This window comes from Pteronotus mesoamericanus, unplaced genomic scaffold (genome assembly GCF_021234165.1).
Source record: "Pteronotus mesoamericanus isolate MK-2021 breed Mesoamerican mustached bat unplaced genomic scaffold, CSHL_Meso_final scaffold_232, whole genome shotgun sequence".
Lineage (NCBI taxonomy): Eukaryota > Metazoa > Chordata > Mammalia > Chiroptera > Mormoopidae > Pteronotus > Pteronotus mesoamericanus.
In genome coordinates, this window is record NW_026555311.1 from 14,116,719 (window position 1) to 14,136,570 (window position 19,852).

The window sequence follows — 19,852 nt, forward strand, 5'->3', positions numbered from 1 at the left end:
GTCTCTCCCATACATCCCTGGCACTCTCTGAGCTGATGTCCCTCCTCTGGAGCTTAGGGTGAGTGTTTGTGATTACGTGAGTGTGCTCCAGCCCTTGAAGAGATTGCTTGGGTCTGAAGCAGCCCTCCGTCTCACCAGAACTAAGTCCCTACTGATTTTCACAGTCAGCTGTTGAGGGGATCCCTCTTCCCAGCCCTGGTGCTTCTGGTGGGGGATCCTAGTGTGGGCCTAGATTGCCTCTCTCCTTGGTGGGGGCCTCAACGGCTGAGGTGATCTTTCCTGTTCTTAGCCACCACGCATGAGGACGGGTCAACCCATTTCACATTTCTGCCCACTCGGAATATTTCAAGGTTACCTAAAATCTCTTGATGTATGGATTCCCAAACCTGTAGATGAGTTTTATAAGTTATTTGAGCCAAATAGAGGATATGTCTGGAAGCAAGATCTCAACAGACTGAGAAAAATGTTTCCAAGGTATGACAGTTTGCAGCTTTCTTGATACATTTGGAATTAAGAAGAGAATGTAAGGAAAATTACGTGAAGCTAGCAGACAGCAAGAAAGGGAACGAAGTATTGGATAGTTCACAGGATTCTATGTTCTCATGAAAGTGATCGTACTTTGGAAGGAGGTGTCTGAAAAGAGACATTTCAAAAATGTGCCAACATAGATGCACAGTAATAATGGACAAGGCTTGCTTAAGGCAAGGATAATCCTTTTACTAAAGAAATTATATACGTGGGCATGACTGCCCACTGTGACCGGCCTAGTTAAGAATTGGTGATCAGATCAGCCTGTGAGGATACATTGCATAGAAGCACTTTTCTGTCCACTCACCCCTCCCTAATACATATTTTTATATTACTAAAATTGTGGAGTTGGTGCCACTTTGCATTACTTTAAAATCATTATATAATGTTTGTATTTCTTCGTCTCAAAAATGATTATTTACATAGCTATTCATCATGCTGACCCATAATATATTTCATTTAAATGTTCGGATTTTTTTCAGTTTGGCGCTCAGGAAAAAAAAGAATACTGCCAAGCACAATTTATGATGTTGGACTTGGGCAGATTAAACATATTGCCTTAGCAACTTAAATGTTTGTCTGTTGTTAACCTCTCTCCTTAGCCTTCTTTGACTCCATAGTACTTGAAAGCTATTAGATTATTTATGCACCCATGTGAAGATTTTATATCATTTTTCTTTTCCAAGTATTTTTTAAGTCAATCATTGCTTGCCATGTCATTTGGCCTATAAAACAAGGAATTTGGACTGGATAATTTCTGAGCTTCTTGCTAGTTGCAGTGTTCTTTCTTAGGCCTTGTAAAATGTTGGGAGCTAAATTTGTGGGCAAATAGCTGAATGTTTACTCCAGCTCTATTATGCCCTGCTCTCTTTTTTGTAGAGTAGTGGAAATAATATGGGTTTTTGATTAGAGAGGTGTGGCTTATGGTTCTTCCACTGTCATTTATCAGCTTTGTGACACCATTGAAGATTGTAAAGCTCTTTAGAGCAGCACGACCTCAACTGTCTGGTTTTCATTTATTGTTTCATGGCTGGATACCGGAGTTAAGTTGGACAGCTGCTATAGACTGAGTGTTTGTGTCCCCCCAAATTCATATGGTGAAAAATCATCTACAATGTGATGGTATTTGGAAATGTTGCCTTCGGGAGGTGATTTGGCCATATGGTAGTACACTCATTAGTTAGATTAATGTCTTTATAAAGAGTCTCCAGACAACTCCCTTGCCCTTTCTGCCACATGAGAAGACAGAGAGAAGATGGCTGTTCATACAACAGAAATTGGGTTCTCACCAGACACTAAATCCACCAGTACTTTGATGTTAGAATTCCCAGGCTCCAGAACTATATATTTTCTATTTAAACCAATCTATAATATGTTTCCTATAGCAGCCCAAATCGAGTAGGATTGCGGAGGAAGGCCTTGAGAAATGAGTTGTTCTCACACATGGGTCTGGAGAAATGAAAGGGAACAAGGACACAGATGTTCACCCTGCCATGACCGGCAAGCAGGTATGCAGAGTATCTTGGAGGCACGCCGTCAGGAGCTGAACTACTTTGCTTGTTCCTTGGAGTTCACTAGAGGCATGGAACAGCCTTGGTTATAGAAACACTTGAGCCTTAGATAGCGGGGAGTGTACGTGATTTGTTTAACAAATGATAACATTTGATTTTTTGCTTTGAATGCATTACTATCCACCCCAATTCTTTTCCTGTCTAAGAAATATGATGATAAAATCCTGCTCGGGGCTCTTCAGCCTTGTGCTGCTGAGTCCTCTGCTTCTCATCTTAACATCCAGGGCAGCGACTAGTCTTTGTTCATCACCGTTCTCACTGCAACATAAGATAAATTGAATTCAAATTATTTCCAATACCTTATCCCTCCGTCACTCTATAAACTCACTCAAATCCAATGAGTCTTTCAAATTGCTTGGGACATATGAGCTCTTTGATGCCACCCAGAATCTCTGAAAAGTGGTCAGGCTCCTTTCTTCACACTGTCCTCTCCACAAGTGAAGGTGGGCAGGTGGGAGAACAAGGAGACACCATTCTCTACAAGTGGTGTCTCCTCTTCTGGGTGGATGTAATGTGGCACAATAGGACTCTCTACATCTGCATAAGTAAAGTTTGACACAGACAACAGTGTCATTCCCTTGACAATTCTAGAAAAATATACTCTTTATGTTAATGTGTACATGTTGACAGACTGTATCTAATTAAGTAGTTCAATACACTGTGTTCCTAAGATTTAGTATAAGACTTGAAATTTATAAAAATCAAACTCAAATTTTCTTTCTTTTATTCATGGCACTGACCATGAATAAAAGAAATAATGGAAGCGTATAAGGCTTTTTTTTTTTTTGACTCTGCCAAAAAGATCATTATTTAGTTTCTAACTTAAATGTCTTCGCTCTACAAAGCCTCCACCGAGTCCTTCAGTCAGATGCCCTCCCTTTGAAACAGATAGTTTGACTCGTTTGCCTGTCTTCTTCCCCCATAGATTGTGAGCTCTCTTTTAAGGATAATAATTTGTAGCTAATATTTATTGAAGATTGTCCTATCAGGCTTCCTAATAAGTGCTTTAAAGGGCTTGGCTCATTTGTTCAACAAACAACCCTTTCAAGTGGTACTATTATTTTACAAATAAAGAAGCTAAGAGTCCATTCACAGACCTAGTAAGTTTAGAATCTGCCCTGAATCCAAGGCCATGCCAGAAGCATTGCCCCATGCTGCTTTTTGGCAGAGGCCGAGGCCCTCTGTTATTCTCATTGCCTCTCCACTGTGCCAAACGGAATGCCTGTAACAAGGGGGTGCTTTGGCAATGCTGATAGGTATTGAAATGTCAGGGTCATGAGCACCTTTGCTGTGACTGATTGGTGTCTGACTTCTCTGCTATGAAGAGGGGGAGAGTGCTGAAGCAAACATTCCTCTGTCTTGTAGTTCTGTCTGTCCTATGTCATGTGTGCTTCTTCCTCAATCTTCCTTCTTTCCAACTGCAACAGGTGGATTAGAAATTGGAGATTAATGCACAGAACACTAAAACAGAGGATTGAAAGGGAATAAATATGGAATCCAGGAAAAAGAGACAGAAAGCTTAAAACTTGTGCCTAAGGATATAACCAAATACATCAAGTTCTTACCTCTAATTAGCATATTGAAAACAAAGTCCAGTTTTGAGGGCTAATTCAGTGCCTTTTTCTTTCTGATTTGATATGGTTTGGGAACAACCTGATGGGTGTGGCTTAAAACTTCAGATCACATGTGTGGAACTGGGCATTACTTGAGCAACAAAGTCCCTGTTCAATAGAGCTGTTGTATGTACTCAAGCAGGAAAGAGTCTGCAAGAATCCCCCAGTCTCCTGGCCTCCAGAGAGAACAGAATCATGAGCACAGAAGGAAGGGTAAGCATTTTTTTAAACTTCTGAAAATGTAACCTCATTTTGTAGTACACAAAAAGATATAGTATTTAATGAATAATTTAATTTATATCTAAATTAGAAACAATATATATTGAAATATAAAATAGAATATACACTTCATTATGCAATATATGTTTAACTATAATTGAATAGGCTGTTCCTAAATATCATTAGCAAGAGTGTATAACATCTGTATCTATTAGGGTCTTTATTTCCTATATTAAATAAATGTTCAGTAGTTACCGCTAATCATGAGTAATTTGAAAATCTATAGTTAGAAAGATTTTTGAACAATTTATATCTATATTAAGAACCATAATTTAAATGTTCTTCTTTGTAATCATCTTCTTTTTATGGACACAGGAGAAAAGTTAAGTCTGATAAAAGTTTTATTGGTCTCAAAGCATTAGAATCATCAAGATTAAGCAAGCCAACATCAGCGTGCAAACTCTGATTTAAAGGGTCTGATTATGGCTCAATCCAGGAAATTTCTATATAAATCCTATGGAACAATACCTTCTTCACGCAAAAGTCAATATAATTTTATCAAAAATTACTTGACATAGTTTGAATCGCTTATTAATAGTAGGAACAGGTATATGTGGTTCTAGGGCTTCCATAATTTTTCTTACCTGTTCAATGCAGAGGAATGCATGTGCTCACTCAATATAATCAATTCATATTGTTTTTTTAAAAGATTTTCTTTATTTATTTTTAGAGAGAGGGGAAGGGAAGGAGAAGGAGAAGGAGAGAAACATCATTGTGTGGTTGCCTCTCGCGCACCCCCTACTGGGGACCCGGTCCTCAACGCAGACATGTGCCCTGACTGGGAACTGAACCAGCGACGCTTTGGTTCACAGGCTGACACTCAATCCACTGAGCCACACCAGGGCCCAATTCATATTGTTTAACTGCTCAATTCCAAAAGTGTCTGGTATACTCGTTGTACTGAGAGTGGATCACAAACTCTGATACTTTGCTATCATAACTCGATTTAAAGATTCTGAGGTTTCTACACACACTGTGTTACACAACAGGCCTACATATCAGTAATATTGGTTGGAAATCTCAAGGGTAGCCAATTGTCACTTTTCTCATTCAGCTCTTTATTTTTCATTTATTACTGATCAGCATTTACAACGGCATATTACATTCTAAATGAAGAATAGTTAAGGAAAATAAAAATTAAATTTGTCAAAACTCAGCTTGAAAGAAATAATGAGTTCAGAGAGCAAGAGAGCAAACCAAGTATATTCATGAGAACAATAAACAATAAGCAATCGATCCTCCCCACCTCTGGTGCAACATCAATAGTTTTCAGCTTTGTGGCAGCACTTTGTTTGTGTATTCTTCCCATGCTATATTTTCCTCAAGTGCTAAATAGCAATCATAAAAATGCCTATTTCATAAGATAGTTTTGAGAATTTAATAAGTTAATGCTCCTTAGCACTTTAGATAGAGCCTGGGACATGGAAATAATTCAATAAATGTTAATCATTGCTTTTGTCGTTCTTGTTATTCAAACTTTGGTTAGTCTTTGACTACCATGGGATGGTGAAAAGATAACTTTGAATTGATCTTCACTCTCTGACAGCCAACCTTGTGAATGCAAAAATTAGTCCATTGCTGAGTCAACAGGGGCTCGACTTTGCCATCCGTAAAATAGAACAATACGTTAATGGTATTATCCTGTGAGGTTTAAAGATCAAGCATGTAACTCATTCAGCACAGGTCACAAAGTGCTTGCCCATTGTATAAACACCTGATAATCAAGACTTTTATTCTATTAGTGTGCTATTTCTAAGTAGTCTCATATTTACTGTGACATTGACCAGGACAAACACTCATCAAAGGGGGAGAATTGACATGTAAATAAGGAAATAAAGTGTCAACAGGATAAATTTCCATTTAATTTTAATATTCATATGAATTATAAATTCATAATTATAATACCAAATTGTCAGTCTAGAAAAAACTCCAAAATATATAAACTTTGTAACAATGAAGACAAGTGCGTTATTATATTCTCAAGTACTAAAAATATATGTTCAGTTTTAATTTTGAAGAATATCAGTAAGCTATACTAGCTAAAAAGTCAAACACACAGTTATCCCATTTTTAAATACATATGTGTATATGTGGGTAAGAGTGTGTGTGTGTATAGCTATAAGCACTGCATTTTATGGCTCACATCTAATCTGGAAAGAATAGCTACACAAAAATTAGATAAGAAAACTGAGCTACCAAAGCTCATTTTCAAATGAGTGATGCAAACAGGTAGCACAGAGAAGTAGTGGGGAGTGAAAAGTCAATGAAGGAGAACAGACAAGTAGAGAAAGAGAACTCCTATGCAGAGAAGCAAGTGTGCAGTGGAATCAAAGCCAGATCGTTTTGGACTTAAGTGGAAAAGTTGAGTGAGAGAAGTAGCTTTTATGTAAACGGACAGTGAATCTTACAGAGGGAAAAAAAATGTGATTTACAACTTCATGTACAAGCTAACAATTGTGGGTAAACAACGAATTTCAGGGCCGCATCAGGAAATGTCAAGAATAAACAACCCTTGGAAAAAGGAACAACATAAGGATGGCCTAAGAGAACATGTTCTGTTTTACCTCAGTGTCTCATAGTTAATTCTTATATAATTGCTTTACATGTTTTAGAGGGTTTTTGTTTGTTTGTTTGTTTTTGCAAATCAGAGGTTGTTTCTTGCTATGTGACATTTGTTAAGTTCCAGACATGGGACTAGTTGTTGCGCATAAAAAGATGAAAGTCACAATCCCTGACTTCAAGAATGGGAAACATGGGTATCATCTTTCTATTCAATTTCCAGGTAATAAAATGCAAAGCAGCTGTGCTATGGGGGCTAAAGAAACCCTTTTCCATTGAGGAGCTGGAGGTAGCACCCCCTAAGGCTCATGAAGTTCGTATAAAGGTGAAACATTTTTTCACTTCTATTTAATTTTAGGTTTAAAAAACTCAGAGAATAGTAATAGAAATAACCAAAAATTCATTGAGGCACTTTTTATATGGCAATCCAAACAATGGAATTGCATTTCCTGTTAAGGAAAGATATAAATACAAATTGTTAAATTTTTAAAAAGAGAAGAAAGAATATATACAATATAATCCTAATGTCTGACTTGTGTGTCTTTTTCTCTCCTCCAATGAGAGAAGTTTTCCATCATTATTTTTTTGAACAGGTTCTCTATCACTTCCTCATCCTCTTCTCCTTCTGGTATCCCTATTATCCAGATGTTATTACATTTCAGGTTGTCCTGCATTTCCCTATATGCCTCTTCATTCTTTGTGAGTCTTTTTTCATTTTCTTGCTCTTTCTGGGAGCTTTTTTCTACCTTGTCCTCCAGCTCGCTGATTCGGTCCTCAGCTTTATCTTGTCTGCTTTTGATTCCTTCTACTATGTTCTTCAATTCAGACATTCTATTCTTCATTTCCTCTTGAATCTTATTGAGAGTTTCTATGTCATTTTTCATGCTGATACAGTTTGCAGTAAGTTCCTCATAGTTTCCGTGTATTTTCTTGTAATTCTCTCTGAGCTCACTGAGCTCATTGAGCTTCCTTAGAACCGTTGTTTGGAACTCAATATCTGATAGTTTACTTGCCTCTATTTCATTTAGTTGTCTTTGTGAGGATTCCTCCTTTCCCTTCAAGTAGGGCGTAGGTCTTTGTCTTCCCATTATTTGTGAGACTCTTCTCTTTTGCTTCTGCTTCTTAAGTTGATCTGTTTTAATTTCCTGACTTTGTGGTGTGAACTTCTATGGTTGAAGACTGCTGTTTTTACTTTCTGGACCTGCCTCTGATGATGTCAGATGTGGACCTTGTCTGACCTTAGGCAGTCTGAGGTAGGCAAGAAATTTTAAGAGTTCAGTTACAGTCTGTTAAAATGCATATTTTTTAATGAGGCATCTTCTATTATTATTGTTATATAATACTCCTTTATCCTTGTTTAATTAGTTTGGGCCTTGAATTTTGCTTATTCTGATGATAATATTGCAGCAATGTAGTCTTTTGTTTTTATGTCATTTTTTTTTTTTCATCTTTAAAACAAAATACAAATGGAGACAAGCTTTGAAAATTCACCACAAAGACAAAACCAGTCCATTCATGTCTCTGGAAGCCACAAACAAAATTTCCCAAGGCTGATATGAAGCAAGCCCTGGCCAAGTATTTATTATTTAGGAAAATAACAATGTTACCAATATCCGTAAATCAGGCATTTAAGGAATTCAGTCTCTCAGTCCTTGTGTTTTGTTTTCCTGATGGTACAAGTATGAGATTTTCCATTTTATATCTAATGATTCCATTTTAGATTGAAATTCAATAAAATAAAAATAATTGATATATTCATACAGGAAAAAGTGCAAAGGAATATGAGGAGATATATAGAGAGAGAGAGATTTTTTTTTTATTGTTCAAATACATGTGTCTCCATTTTCCCACCACCACTTTCCCCTGCCCCACCCACGCTTACCTCCTACCCTCAACCTTTCTTCGCTTTGGATTTGTCCATGGGTCCTTTATACATGTTTCTTGATTTGACCCTTCTCCTTCTTTTCCCCATTTCCTCCCTCCCTTCTTCCCTCTCATTACTGTAGGTTTGTTTTATATAAAGATTTTAAAATCAGTTAGCATTAGATGGTGAAATTTAGCTGATTTAATTGTCTTGGTGCTAATCTGCAGTTTCTACTTCTGTAAAAAAGGATGCATTCTTGTCTATTATATGAGACTTAAACATTTCAGAAACAATTACTTCACAGATTATTCTGAAGTGCTTAAGGCAGGAAAGAAAAGTGTAGGTGAGTTTTAGACTGAATAATCTTGGAACAAGCAGAATCTTTTGTATTTAGGAAGAGTAGGGATTATTAGCAAAATCCTTGAAAACTCTTTAAAAGTCCAGCTTCAGGAAATTGGTCCATCTGAGGAACACTAGTTCTTCTGAATCTAATTATCTTCTCTTTACCCTGTAGATGGTGGACTCAGAAGTCTGTCGGACGGACGAACACATAGTCACTCTTCTTCCTGTGATCACAGGCCATGAGGCAGCCGGCATCGTGGAGAGCATTGGAGAAGGGGTGACTACAGTAAAACCAGGTAGAGAATTCACACTTTGAGAATGTACCTTTGTTCAGGACCCCAAGATCATCCAGCCCGGATGATGAAACTGTGAGATGAAAGACCTAGTTGAAGGCTGAAGCAGAGTTTGGGCTTGAACAGAGGTCTCTTCCTCTCCTGTCTCCCTGCCTGCCTCAGGCATGTATGCTTTCAAGCACTCACGTATTCTCCGTCAGCAAGTATTTGTTGAGTACCTATTAGATGTCAGGTGCCAAGTTAGATCCTGGCAATACAAGAAGATCAAAAGAGACCCACTTCCTGACAGAGTTCATAACCAAATAAACCATTTTAGTGTTGCCAAGCACTGTCTTCTCTCAAGTTGAAGAACTACAAATAAGACAAGGGGAAAAACTTTAGTCTGTGTCCTGGGCCTAGAGATCAGTGTATTAAACTGTTCTGTGCTGACTTGGCAGGTTAGGGGCCTTTAGGTTCTGACTGACTCAACATAATCTTCTCCTAAGTGGGAAGTGAAACTTGGTTAGTGGTTTTCTCTTCCAATGTGGCCTCCCTTCTTGAACACAGAATGAATGAAACAGACTAGTTAGAAGGAAAGGAGAGACCTATCATCCTGCCATAAACAGTATCTGTTTTATCATACTTAACCATGGTTACAAAGTACTAATTTATCTTTAATATTTATTTTGTCTTCATTTTATTGTGCATTAATATAGCTAAATATTTTTAGAGATAAAGACTGAATAAATGCAAAATGTTTATGCTGTCATCTCCATATAAAGTTTATCTATTAAATGTTATGGCCCAACCATTTTTATGGGTTTTGTGGATGAGTCGAATAGATCATTTAAAATAAAACATTTAATTATAAAAAAAAAATCACTTCAGCCAGTAAATTCGACCTCCCCCATTGTAAAATACTTAATTAACCTATGGACAGAAAAATATTAAAATAAATGGTCTTATTTGGGTTTCAGTTCTTAGCATTTCCTTTAGCTAGAAATAAATTAATAATAAATGACACCCTTATTTTTTCACCCTGTCTCCCTCTACTATAGCAGGGAAAATAAATAATTCAACTAAAAACATTTGAAAGTCAGTTCTTATCCTAAAAGAAAGCACCTAACTCATTACTGAAGGTTGAGATTGTCAAAGGAGTTTCTTGAATCTTTTTTGGTCCCATTATTGTTACTTTTTCTTTAAAAAAAACTAAAATTTTAAAAATAAGCACTCATTTCATAATAAAAATAGTCACTTTGAAAAGCAAAAAAATGACTGTCAATATCCTCGTTTTTACTGTATCCTAAACTATTTCAAAATACTGACTATCCCCAGCATCTAATGAAACTATGGCAGCCTTTCACAACTAAAATTTATATATATTTACAGTAAGAATATTTAAGGTTTGATTATTAAGGGTTAAATGAGATCTGTATAAAACCACAAAGAAAAAAAAGCACAGAATAAAAGATAACCATTAATGCAGTAAAAACATTTTAAAATCCATGTTGTTTCCCACATATGCATTTCCTCTTTGGCAATCTTCAGACACATATAAACCCCAACCAATAACAATGCTGCCAGATAATGACCAATGACACCGTGGTGACTGGATCATATTTCTTAGAGCCTACTCAAAGACAACCACCTCTAATTCATATCCATTAGCTTTGGGTTCTTACTCTATTAATTCCTGGGTAGACATTTAATAAGAATTTGTTTTATCCTCCTCCAGGTGACAAAGTCATCCCACTCTTTATTCCCCAGTGTGGAAAATGCAGTGTCTGTAAACACCCAGAAGGCAACTTCTGCTTGAAAAATGAGTATGTTTCCAATACTCTCCTAACACAGCCAATGAATTTACACATTGATTATGCTCCTGTCTCATGCTCTTATGTGTCTGTGTGTTGCATTTGCCAGTATAAGCATGCCTAGGGGGACCATGCAGGATGGTACCAGCAGGTTCACCTGCAGAAGGAAGCCTGTCTACCACTGCCTTAGCACCAGTACCTTCTCCCAGTACACTGTGATGGACGCAATCTCAGTGGCCAAGATTGATGCAGCCTCACCGCTGGAGAAAGTCGGTCTCATTGGCTGTGGTTTCACTACCAGTTATGGGTCTGCAGTCAAAGTTGCCAAGGTACGAATGACAATGGATGATAAAACCAGTTGCACTCAAGACAGTCAGGAACCAAAAGGAAAGTGGTTTCTCACAGGAATCAGAGATCATTCTTCATAGATTTACTGGAAGCTTTCCCACCCTGCTACCACAATAACATCGATATACTCCATAGAATTTAAGTTGTTGATTATGAGTAGAACAATGTCCTGAGAAAAAATTAGGAGGGAAAATTTATCTATAACAAGTGAAAAAGCTGTTGATAATTAGTAAAGAAAAAGTAAAGATGGCATTTTCAATCATTATTTTTCTATATTTGTTCCTATGAGACTACTAAATTTTAGAGCTGGGACTTCATTTAGTCATTCTCTGGTGAGTCAGCACAAACATAATACTAGGCACAGTAGGTTCTGCTAGTTTCTGAGGCAGCGAAAGTAAAAGAAATGGAAGGGTTGCCTTTGAGGAGAATCTAGTCCATGAATCCTCTACTGCCAGAATTAGGATCAACAGTAGATTCCAAAGCCTTACCTGCTATACCACCAGACCAAGCATCACCAACGTATCTGCTTTGTAGATCCCTATGACAAAAGCAATGAAGCTTCAGTGATGCATTTTGCATTTATTCCACTCATTAGGGGATTTCACTGCTGCTTCTCCTCCCCTGCCATGAAAATACACACACACACACACACACACACACACACACACACACACCCTCCCTTCAGAGGTGGTAGGTCTGAAGGAGAAATTCTTTAAAGGTCCCTCTTCCCAAAAAGTTGGAAATCTAAAAGGCCCAGATACATAAAGCTATTTGCCCAAAATCTTATGGCTGGTTAGTATGAGAACTGTGATGAGCATCTTTTTCAAAATTCCTGCTGAATGTTAAACCATAATATATTATTACCTACATTTTAAAATCACAATCACAAGCCCCATATTCTTCTACTTAAAGTAAAAAGTGATGTTGTATCTCAAAGAATGATTGATTAGTAGAGACAAAAGGAATATTTTACCCACACTGAAGGCTGACTCTTAAAGCTGACTAGACATATTAAACAGTCCTTATTCTATTTCAACAACTGACACCACATGTTTTTCAAAATTCTGTGACTCTAAGTCTCTTGTGCAACTGTATCATCTGTTTGAGCAGATCAGAGCAAAAGCCAAGGGCACTCATGATAATAAATTTCAACCATTATTAAAATGTAGACCAACTTTTTATTGCATTATTGTTCGTTAGTATATCTTTTAAAAAACAAGGATAAAGGCCCACTAATATTGCATTAGTCCCAAGCTATATTATCTTAAAAGTTTCCAGTTAAATTTCCCTAGTTGTTAGGTTTGGTTTTAAGCTGAGGATAACTCTTCTCTGCCTTACAGCTAATTTCTGCTCTCATTATATTGACCATGACTACTGAAAGTTAATGAACTAAGGAGTTAATCATTGAGGGTTTGGTCAGATAGTTTTCAGTCTCCTGGAATACCTTTCCAGCTTATTTCACTTCCCAAAATTTGCTTTTGTGTATGTGCAATTTACTGAAGCCTGTCAATGTATTTCAGCCACTAGATTCCATGCAAGTTGGGAGTTATTGGCATTTAGAGCTCAGAGATCATCCAGTCAATGGGCTCCCAGCCTGGGCTTCCCATCGGAGTCACCTGGGAGCTGGGTCCTGCCTGCAGAGATTCTTGTAATAGTTATGGATCTCTGCCTGCAGAGATTCTTGTAACAGTGTAATTGGTTATGGGCTGTGACCTGGTCACTGAGAGGTGTTAAAGCTCCTCGGGACTTCATACAGCTTACACTCTTTGCAGCAATCATTACTTAATCCATTTTTCTTTTTGCATCTTCTGAAACACAGGTCACTCAGGGCTCCACCTGCGCGGTGTTTGGCCTTGGAGGAGTCGACCTGTCTGTGGTCATGGGCTGTAAAGCAGCTGGAGCCACCAGGATCATTGGGGTGGACATCAACAAAGACAAATTTGAGAAGGCAAAGGAAGTGGGTGCCACTGAGTGCATCAGCCCACAGGACTTCAAGAAACCCATCCAGGAGATACTGAAGGAAATGACCAGTGGAGGTGTGGATTTTCCATTTGAAGTCATTGGTCGGCTTGATACCATGGTAGGTATCATGAAATGCCTTGATTATGTGTTTCTGCATTCTGGAGTATGTTTTTAGGCAGTAGAATATAAATAATGTATGTACAGAATATTTTAAAAATTTTGAATGGTGATTTTCTATCTCCTATTTGATACCTGGATTGCTTAATTTGTTATTACAAGAAAAGTTTCATTCCATCAGCTAAGCAAACTATTTCCCCTTTAGAGAGGGAAGACAGGTTTTTTTATTTAGCCATTTTAAATTTACTTTGTTCATTTTTAGTTAAAATTTCAAACTCAAGTATATATGAATAATACAAATTCTCTTCTGAAATTGGCAAGTTTTATTTTTCAATCTTTCCCCTCACATTTTTAAACAAAATCGTTTAATAATTTTTATATATTTTAATGAGTTATGATTTTTTTATAAATCATAATTTGGTAAAAAAAATAATAAGCAATTTAAGGCACATATCATTTTAACAACATAAAATATACCCTATTTTACCACAACATACAACACAGTGCTTGACACATGTATTAAGCACCCAAATCTATGCATCAGACTGAATACTTTTAAAAGTCATCAGACTTTTCCACCAAAAAAATTTAAGAGGTACATGTCTCTTAGCTATCGATTACATGAGATAATGCATGGAAAATACTTAGCACAGTGCCAGCTGTCAAATGTTAGCTGGTGTTACTGATAGGAAACACTGTTTTCCAAGGTTGCAGTGCTTACATCATCTCTAGAATATACATAACATTACTTTCAATAATTAGAAATATTATCAATTACCACATGGAAGACATCTCCAGCTATATTCCTTCCAGTTTCTCATGTGGAATTGGACTGTGGCTTTATTTGAAGACAACAAATATCTGATAGCCACATGTTTCTGAGCTTACCTGGTTTTTCAAATGTCATACTCCAAAATCAAAGGACTAATCATTATCTATTGCTGAGGACCCTGAAAAAGTTTTCCTCCTACAGATACGTTTAAAACCCTGATTCGAGCAGGGAGACTCTCTTTTGAAGTTCTAAGATAATAGGTATAGTTTAAAGTAAAGTCAATATACATTTTAGGGAAGTAAAGATCACATTTAAAACATGTGCATTTCAGGCCAACAGGTATGTTCAAAGATGCTCATCATCCTTAACTATCAGGGCAATGTAAATCAAAACTCAATGAGATAATACCTCCCCACTCAAGTTAGGATGGCAGCTATCAAAAAGTCAAGAAATGGGATTGACAAGGTTGTGGTGCACTGTTGGAGGGAATGTAAATTGGTTCAACTATTATGAAAAGCAGTATAGAGGGTCCCTAAAAAATTAAAAATAGAAATACCATATAAATCTAGCAATCCCATTTCTAGGAACATATCCAAATGAAATGAAATCGCTACCTCAAGTAGATATCTGCACCCCTACGTGTACTGAAGCATTATTCACAATAGCCAAGATGTGGAAATAACCTAAGTAGCTATCAACTGATACATAAATAAATTATTATATTTGGTGGAATATTATTGAGCCATAAAATGAGAAAAACCCTGTCATTTGCAAAGACATAAATAAATCTAGGGGACATTATGCTAAGTAAAATAAGCCAGACACAGACAAATACTTTATGATCTCCTTTATATGTGAAATCTAATAAAGTTGAAGTTTTAGAGCCACTGAGTAAAATGGTGCTTACAGGGCTGGGGTTGGGGTAAGAAATGGGAAAATATTAGTAAAAGGGTACCAACTTTCAGTTTTGATGAGCAAATTCTGAAAATCTAATCTACAATATGGTGATTGTAGTCAATAATATTGTATTCTATACTTCAAGTTTGCTAAGGGAATAGAACTCAAGTGTTCTCACCACAAAAGAAGGGAGGAAGGAAGGAAGGAAGGAAGGAAGGAAAGAAGGAAGGAAGGAAGGAAAGAAGAAAGGAAGGAAGGAAGGAAGGGAAAAGAAAAGAAAATGGTAACTATGTGAGGGATATGTTAACTTGGTTGTGGTAATCACTTCATATTGCATGTGTATATTAAATTACTACGTAATACACCCTAAAAATCACATTGCATAACCTAAAATATACATTTTTATTTGGTATTTATACTTCAACAAAGCTGGAAAAATACAGAAATCAGAAAAAGTGTCCATTTTAGAAGTGGACAGTAGTATAGGGAACCATTAAAAAGGGAGATCATCACGGGGGACAAGAAACAAACTGTGATGATGTAATTGACCTTATATCTTGTTCACCATCAAAACACCTGGTTGAAGGTACTGAGTTCAAAGTATCTATTTAATAAACAAATAAAAAATAAGTTAACCAACTCATAGATTGCCTGTGAGTCATGTGATCACAAAACTTTACTTCTGCTTAAGGAATCAGATTTTATATAGGTATGTTGGTAATGATGTTGCCTCTTCATTACTTTATAAGAAAGAATTAAGTGTACACAAATTCATTCATCCATTGTCTCATTCAAAACATATTTTCTGGGTTTTTCCTAAAGCCACAGCACTATCCCAGGCATAATGGGGAATGAAGATGCCGAAGATATAATCTCTTCCCTTCACATGTTCACAATCTAGCTAAATCAATCCTACATGATACTGTGGATCGTGAGTGAGGACTATCAGAGAATACTCTTCAATGATGGCAAATATGAATTTTATTCCAGGTGGCTGCCTTGTTATGCTGTCAAAATGCAAATGGCACCAGCATCATTGTAGGAGTACTTCCTAATTTCCAAAATCTCTCCATGAACCCCATATTGCTATTGACTAGACGTACCTGGAAAGGAGCACTTTTTGGTGGTATGTGTTTAGGCTCGAGGGCTGAATTTTTTTAACCTCAGAATTTCTTCCCTTTATCAAGTGCCAAGGCCAGGTTTTAAAAATCAACATGGTTAAAATAAAATTAAAATCCTTTGCATCTATAGGCTCTAAATCAACTAGATATGGAACTAATGCCCAAGATCCCAAGACAGATTTTTCTGGTGTCCCCATAAACTAGGGTCTTTCATCACCACTTCTTCTTATATGTGTGAATCCACAAGGCACTGAATATATCTAGTGGGACCCAGGAAATTCATAGCAATAATTTATGTCTGCTTTCATTACCCAAATTTAGACAATTTCACAAATTGTTCCTTGATTTTTGGAATAACCACCCATACTATAATTTCTCTGTAAAAGAGCTAATAACTAGGGAACCTTGTTTTTCTAGGCAGACTTTTTTAGGAAAAAATAAATAAAGTCTAACCACTGCTAGAGGATATTGAACCACTTTGTCTATTAACCTCAGTAGTAGTACTCTAAGTAGAACTTTCATTTTCATTCTATTCAGAAAGTCTCTTCTCCAATTCTCTTATCCCTAGCTCCCCCTAACAATGATGTCCTTTTCTTTTCAGGCTTTAAGAGTAGAGATTCTGTCCCCAAACTTGTGGCTGACTTTATGGCTAAGAAGTTTCCATTGGATTCATTAATAACCCATGTTTTACCTTTTGAAAAAAATAAATGAAGGCTTTGACCTGCTTCGTTCTGGAAAGAGGTAGTTTTAAGTTTCCTTTTATAGTAGGGTTTTGGTTAACAGAGCAAAAAGGGTGAAAATATAAGAAAAATATTGGAGTGCCTTGGTTTTCCGTTACTAGTTCAGTCTTTGCATGCAAGATCACATTGTGAGAAGCTAGGAACAGTTGCTTTGCATTTCCTGTTCTGCTGAAATGAAATTACATTGGTTGGTTACAATGAGTCTAAATTATCAAAGCCACTGATCTTTATTTACAAGAGAACACTCACCTTCGCAAGGAAAAAAAAATCAGTCTCACCATTAAAATCATAACATGGAGTCACTGCAGCCTCTGCCTGGCCACCTAAAGAGACTGACCATTAATGGCTCTAAATTTAAGTTACATATGGGAGTAGGTGGAACTATGTTGGGATTGTTTTCTATACAGATATCACAATTATTTATTTTAAAAAACTGACATTTCTTTTTTTCAGTTTACAAAGAATTTTTCACAAATAAAAATGATGGTAAAGGAGAATGCTATTGTGAATGTTTAAGCCTTATTTTTTTTTTCAAAGCTTAGCAAAACAAGCCAATTTCATTTCATATCCCTAACATTTAACTTTATGACCACCTAAAAAGAAAATTTTGTCATTTGCATTATAGAGGAAGCACAATGAGTAATAGGCAGTTATACCTAATTTCCACCTTCTGGTTCCATAGTCCATGCTTTTTCTACTCATACTTCTTCTCATGAAGTTTTCCACTTTAAGTTGAAAGTTTTATTATTTCTTAAGCACCCACACACATAGCATATTATACTAGACATTTAGTCTGATACTATTATTGAAAAAGGAAGGAAACTAGCATTGCAGAGCATCAGATTACATCCTTTCTAGAAAGCAATTTAGTAATTTGTATCAGGAAAAACAAAAAACAAAACACCAGCGAGGCTTTGTACCAGCAATCCTATTTCTGGGAATCTATTCTACAGAAATAATCAGATATACAAATACTTCTATTTAAGCATGGTCAACTATTATCTATAATATCAAAAATTGGAAATATCCTAAAAGTCCAACATTATGGGATTGTTTCAAATTCAGCATGTACTAGAAACCAATATAGCCATGAAAATGAAATGACTTCATAAATTGGGAAGTTCTTATAATATAATTTCAGATTATAGAATAGATAACATAAATTTATATATGCAACATGACCCCAAGTTCTCAACAAGCACAATGAAAAATGTACATATGTCTAGAAAAAAGTTGATCAAAATGCAAGAAAATATTAACACTGATTATCTCTAAGTTGTGGGATAACAGGATATTTTTATTTTATTTACACTCCCCTTTAGTTTCTAAATTATCTAGATATATTTCTTTATATATATATATATATATATATATATATATATATAATTTTTAAAGGCATGAAGACCATCTTTTCCTAAAAGCATTTATACATCAGAAGATGGTTTTTAGAAAGAACATGAGTTTCAGTGTAAATGTTACGTTTCTGATCTTCCCAAGAGCGAGTCTCTCTAAATACAAATCAATTTATTCTACTTCTAAGGCTCCTTAAGTACTGCTTTATCAGAGCTCTATTAAACCTTCAACATGATTGTAACTATTACATCATTGCTTCTTTCAAGCAAGTTACCTTTCATCTTGTAATTTGTGCAATTTTGTATTTGGGTTTAAATCCCAGCACTTCACACTAGACATGTGACCTAAAGCAAGTTACAGTCGCTCTAAACCTCAGTATTTTTAATCCCTAAAGTGAAAATAATGTTAAAACCTGTCTCACAGCATTGTTAAATTGAGTTTAAATGATAAAATGTGCAAGAAGCATCTATGGAGTATGTGACAAAGACCAAGAACATATTACTCATTGTTGTTTTGAATTCATTTTTATGCCAGGCACGTGGGTGCTCAGAAATGATTTTTTGAGGATTATAATACATAATAAAGCCTATATGGCCGTCATGTCCAGGATGTTATGTTTGAGTTTAAGCTTGGGGAAAACACAAGACAGAGCCCAGAAAAGGTGAACTGCTGCTCTTTGACTTGACTTGAAAGCATAGGGATATGAGTGGAGTGACAGAGATCACCTACAGCTCTTCACTAACACACATCAAAGGTTCCTTAGACCCTCACATGGAAGAGTGTGAATCACCTAAACATTAAAACAATTTAACATCTTTTATTTTCTGTTTCAGTATCCGCACCATCCTGACATTTTGAGACCATGCAGTGCTTCACTTCCAGCAGTCTTCTGGCTCCTTCATCATCTGGCACATCAGCCATACATGATCAGTAATTCTGTTCTTCAGAAGCGCTGTCAATAAGTTACATGTGGGAGCTTCTCCAAAGAAACAAAAATTGATGTGAAATCATTTTTCAGGCAAATGTTTAAAATCTAAGTGAAAACTAGATGAACCGTCAGCTGATTGAGTTCAGTAAACCTTCCTTCTAAATCACTCCACTCATGTTGAATCATGTCATCTTTTCCATCAAGGAAAAGTATTTCTTTGACTTCTTGTACTTTTTGTATCTTAGCCACCCTTAGTAACTGAAGCTCAGTGGAAGAGGTCCTCATTATATTTGCCCCTAACACACACATAATGGGCTCTTGTGCTTGAAGCCTTGTACTTCTGCCTCTACTCTCACTGTCTGTATTTTCCTTTTTATGAAATGTACAAATACCCTAAGGTAAAAATTATGTGTGGGGGAAAAAATACACTCAGACCCTTAAGTGAAAAAGGTCCAGAATATCTAAATGCAAGGAGGTTCTTAGGGAAATGTTGCACACACATTTTTATATGATGCAGGAAAACATATTTATTGCTTTTATACTCTTTGCACTAAATATGTAATTGTTCTTTTAAATAAAAAAGGTTACCTATGATAATTGTGAAGTTCAACTATTAAATGTGAAAACTGAACTGTTCCTGGAAACATTTTAAAAATAGGGAATTTTTACTCATGAAAGTGCCTTATTGGTTAAACCATCTTAATTAATTATTACAATTAACTGAAATGAGTCATAAGTAATTCAAAAGTAATATTGGGACAGAGTATAAGGATGA

The 19,852-nt window shown here is 36.2% G+C and overlaps 1 protein-coding gene across 1 annotated transcript; it reads left to right on the forward strand.

Annotated features, from left to right (window-relative positions):
- Positions 1-3,638: 3,638 nt before the first annotated feature.
- LOC129085334 (alcohol dehydrogenase E chain-like) lies at positions 3,639-19,589 on the forward strand. The gene is given in 10 exon segments (XM_054591698.1): positions 3,639-3,925; positions 6,774-6,875; positions 8,929-9,052; positions 10,764-10,851; positions 10,949-11,168; positions 13,007-13,267; positions 15,926-16,061; positions 16,658-16,752; positions 16,754-16,797; positions 18,983-19,589. Coding segments are annotated over 10 exon segments (1,113 nt in total). The 5' UTR covers positions 3,639-3,907; the 3' UTR covers positions 19,008-19,589.
- Positions 19,590-19,852: the final 263 nt, after the last annotated feature.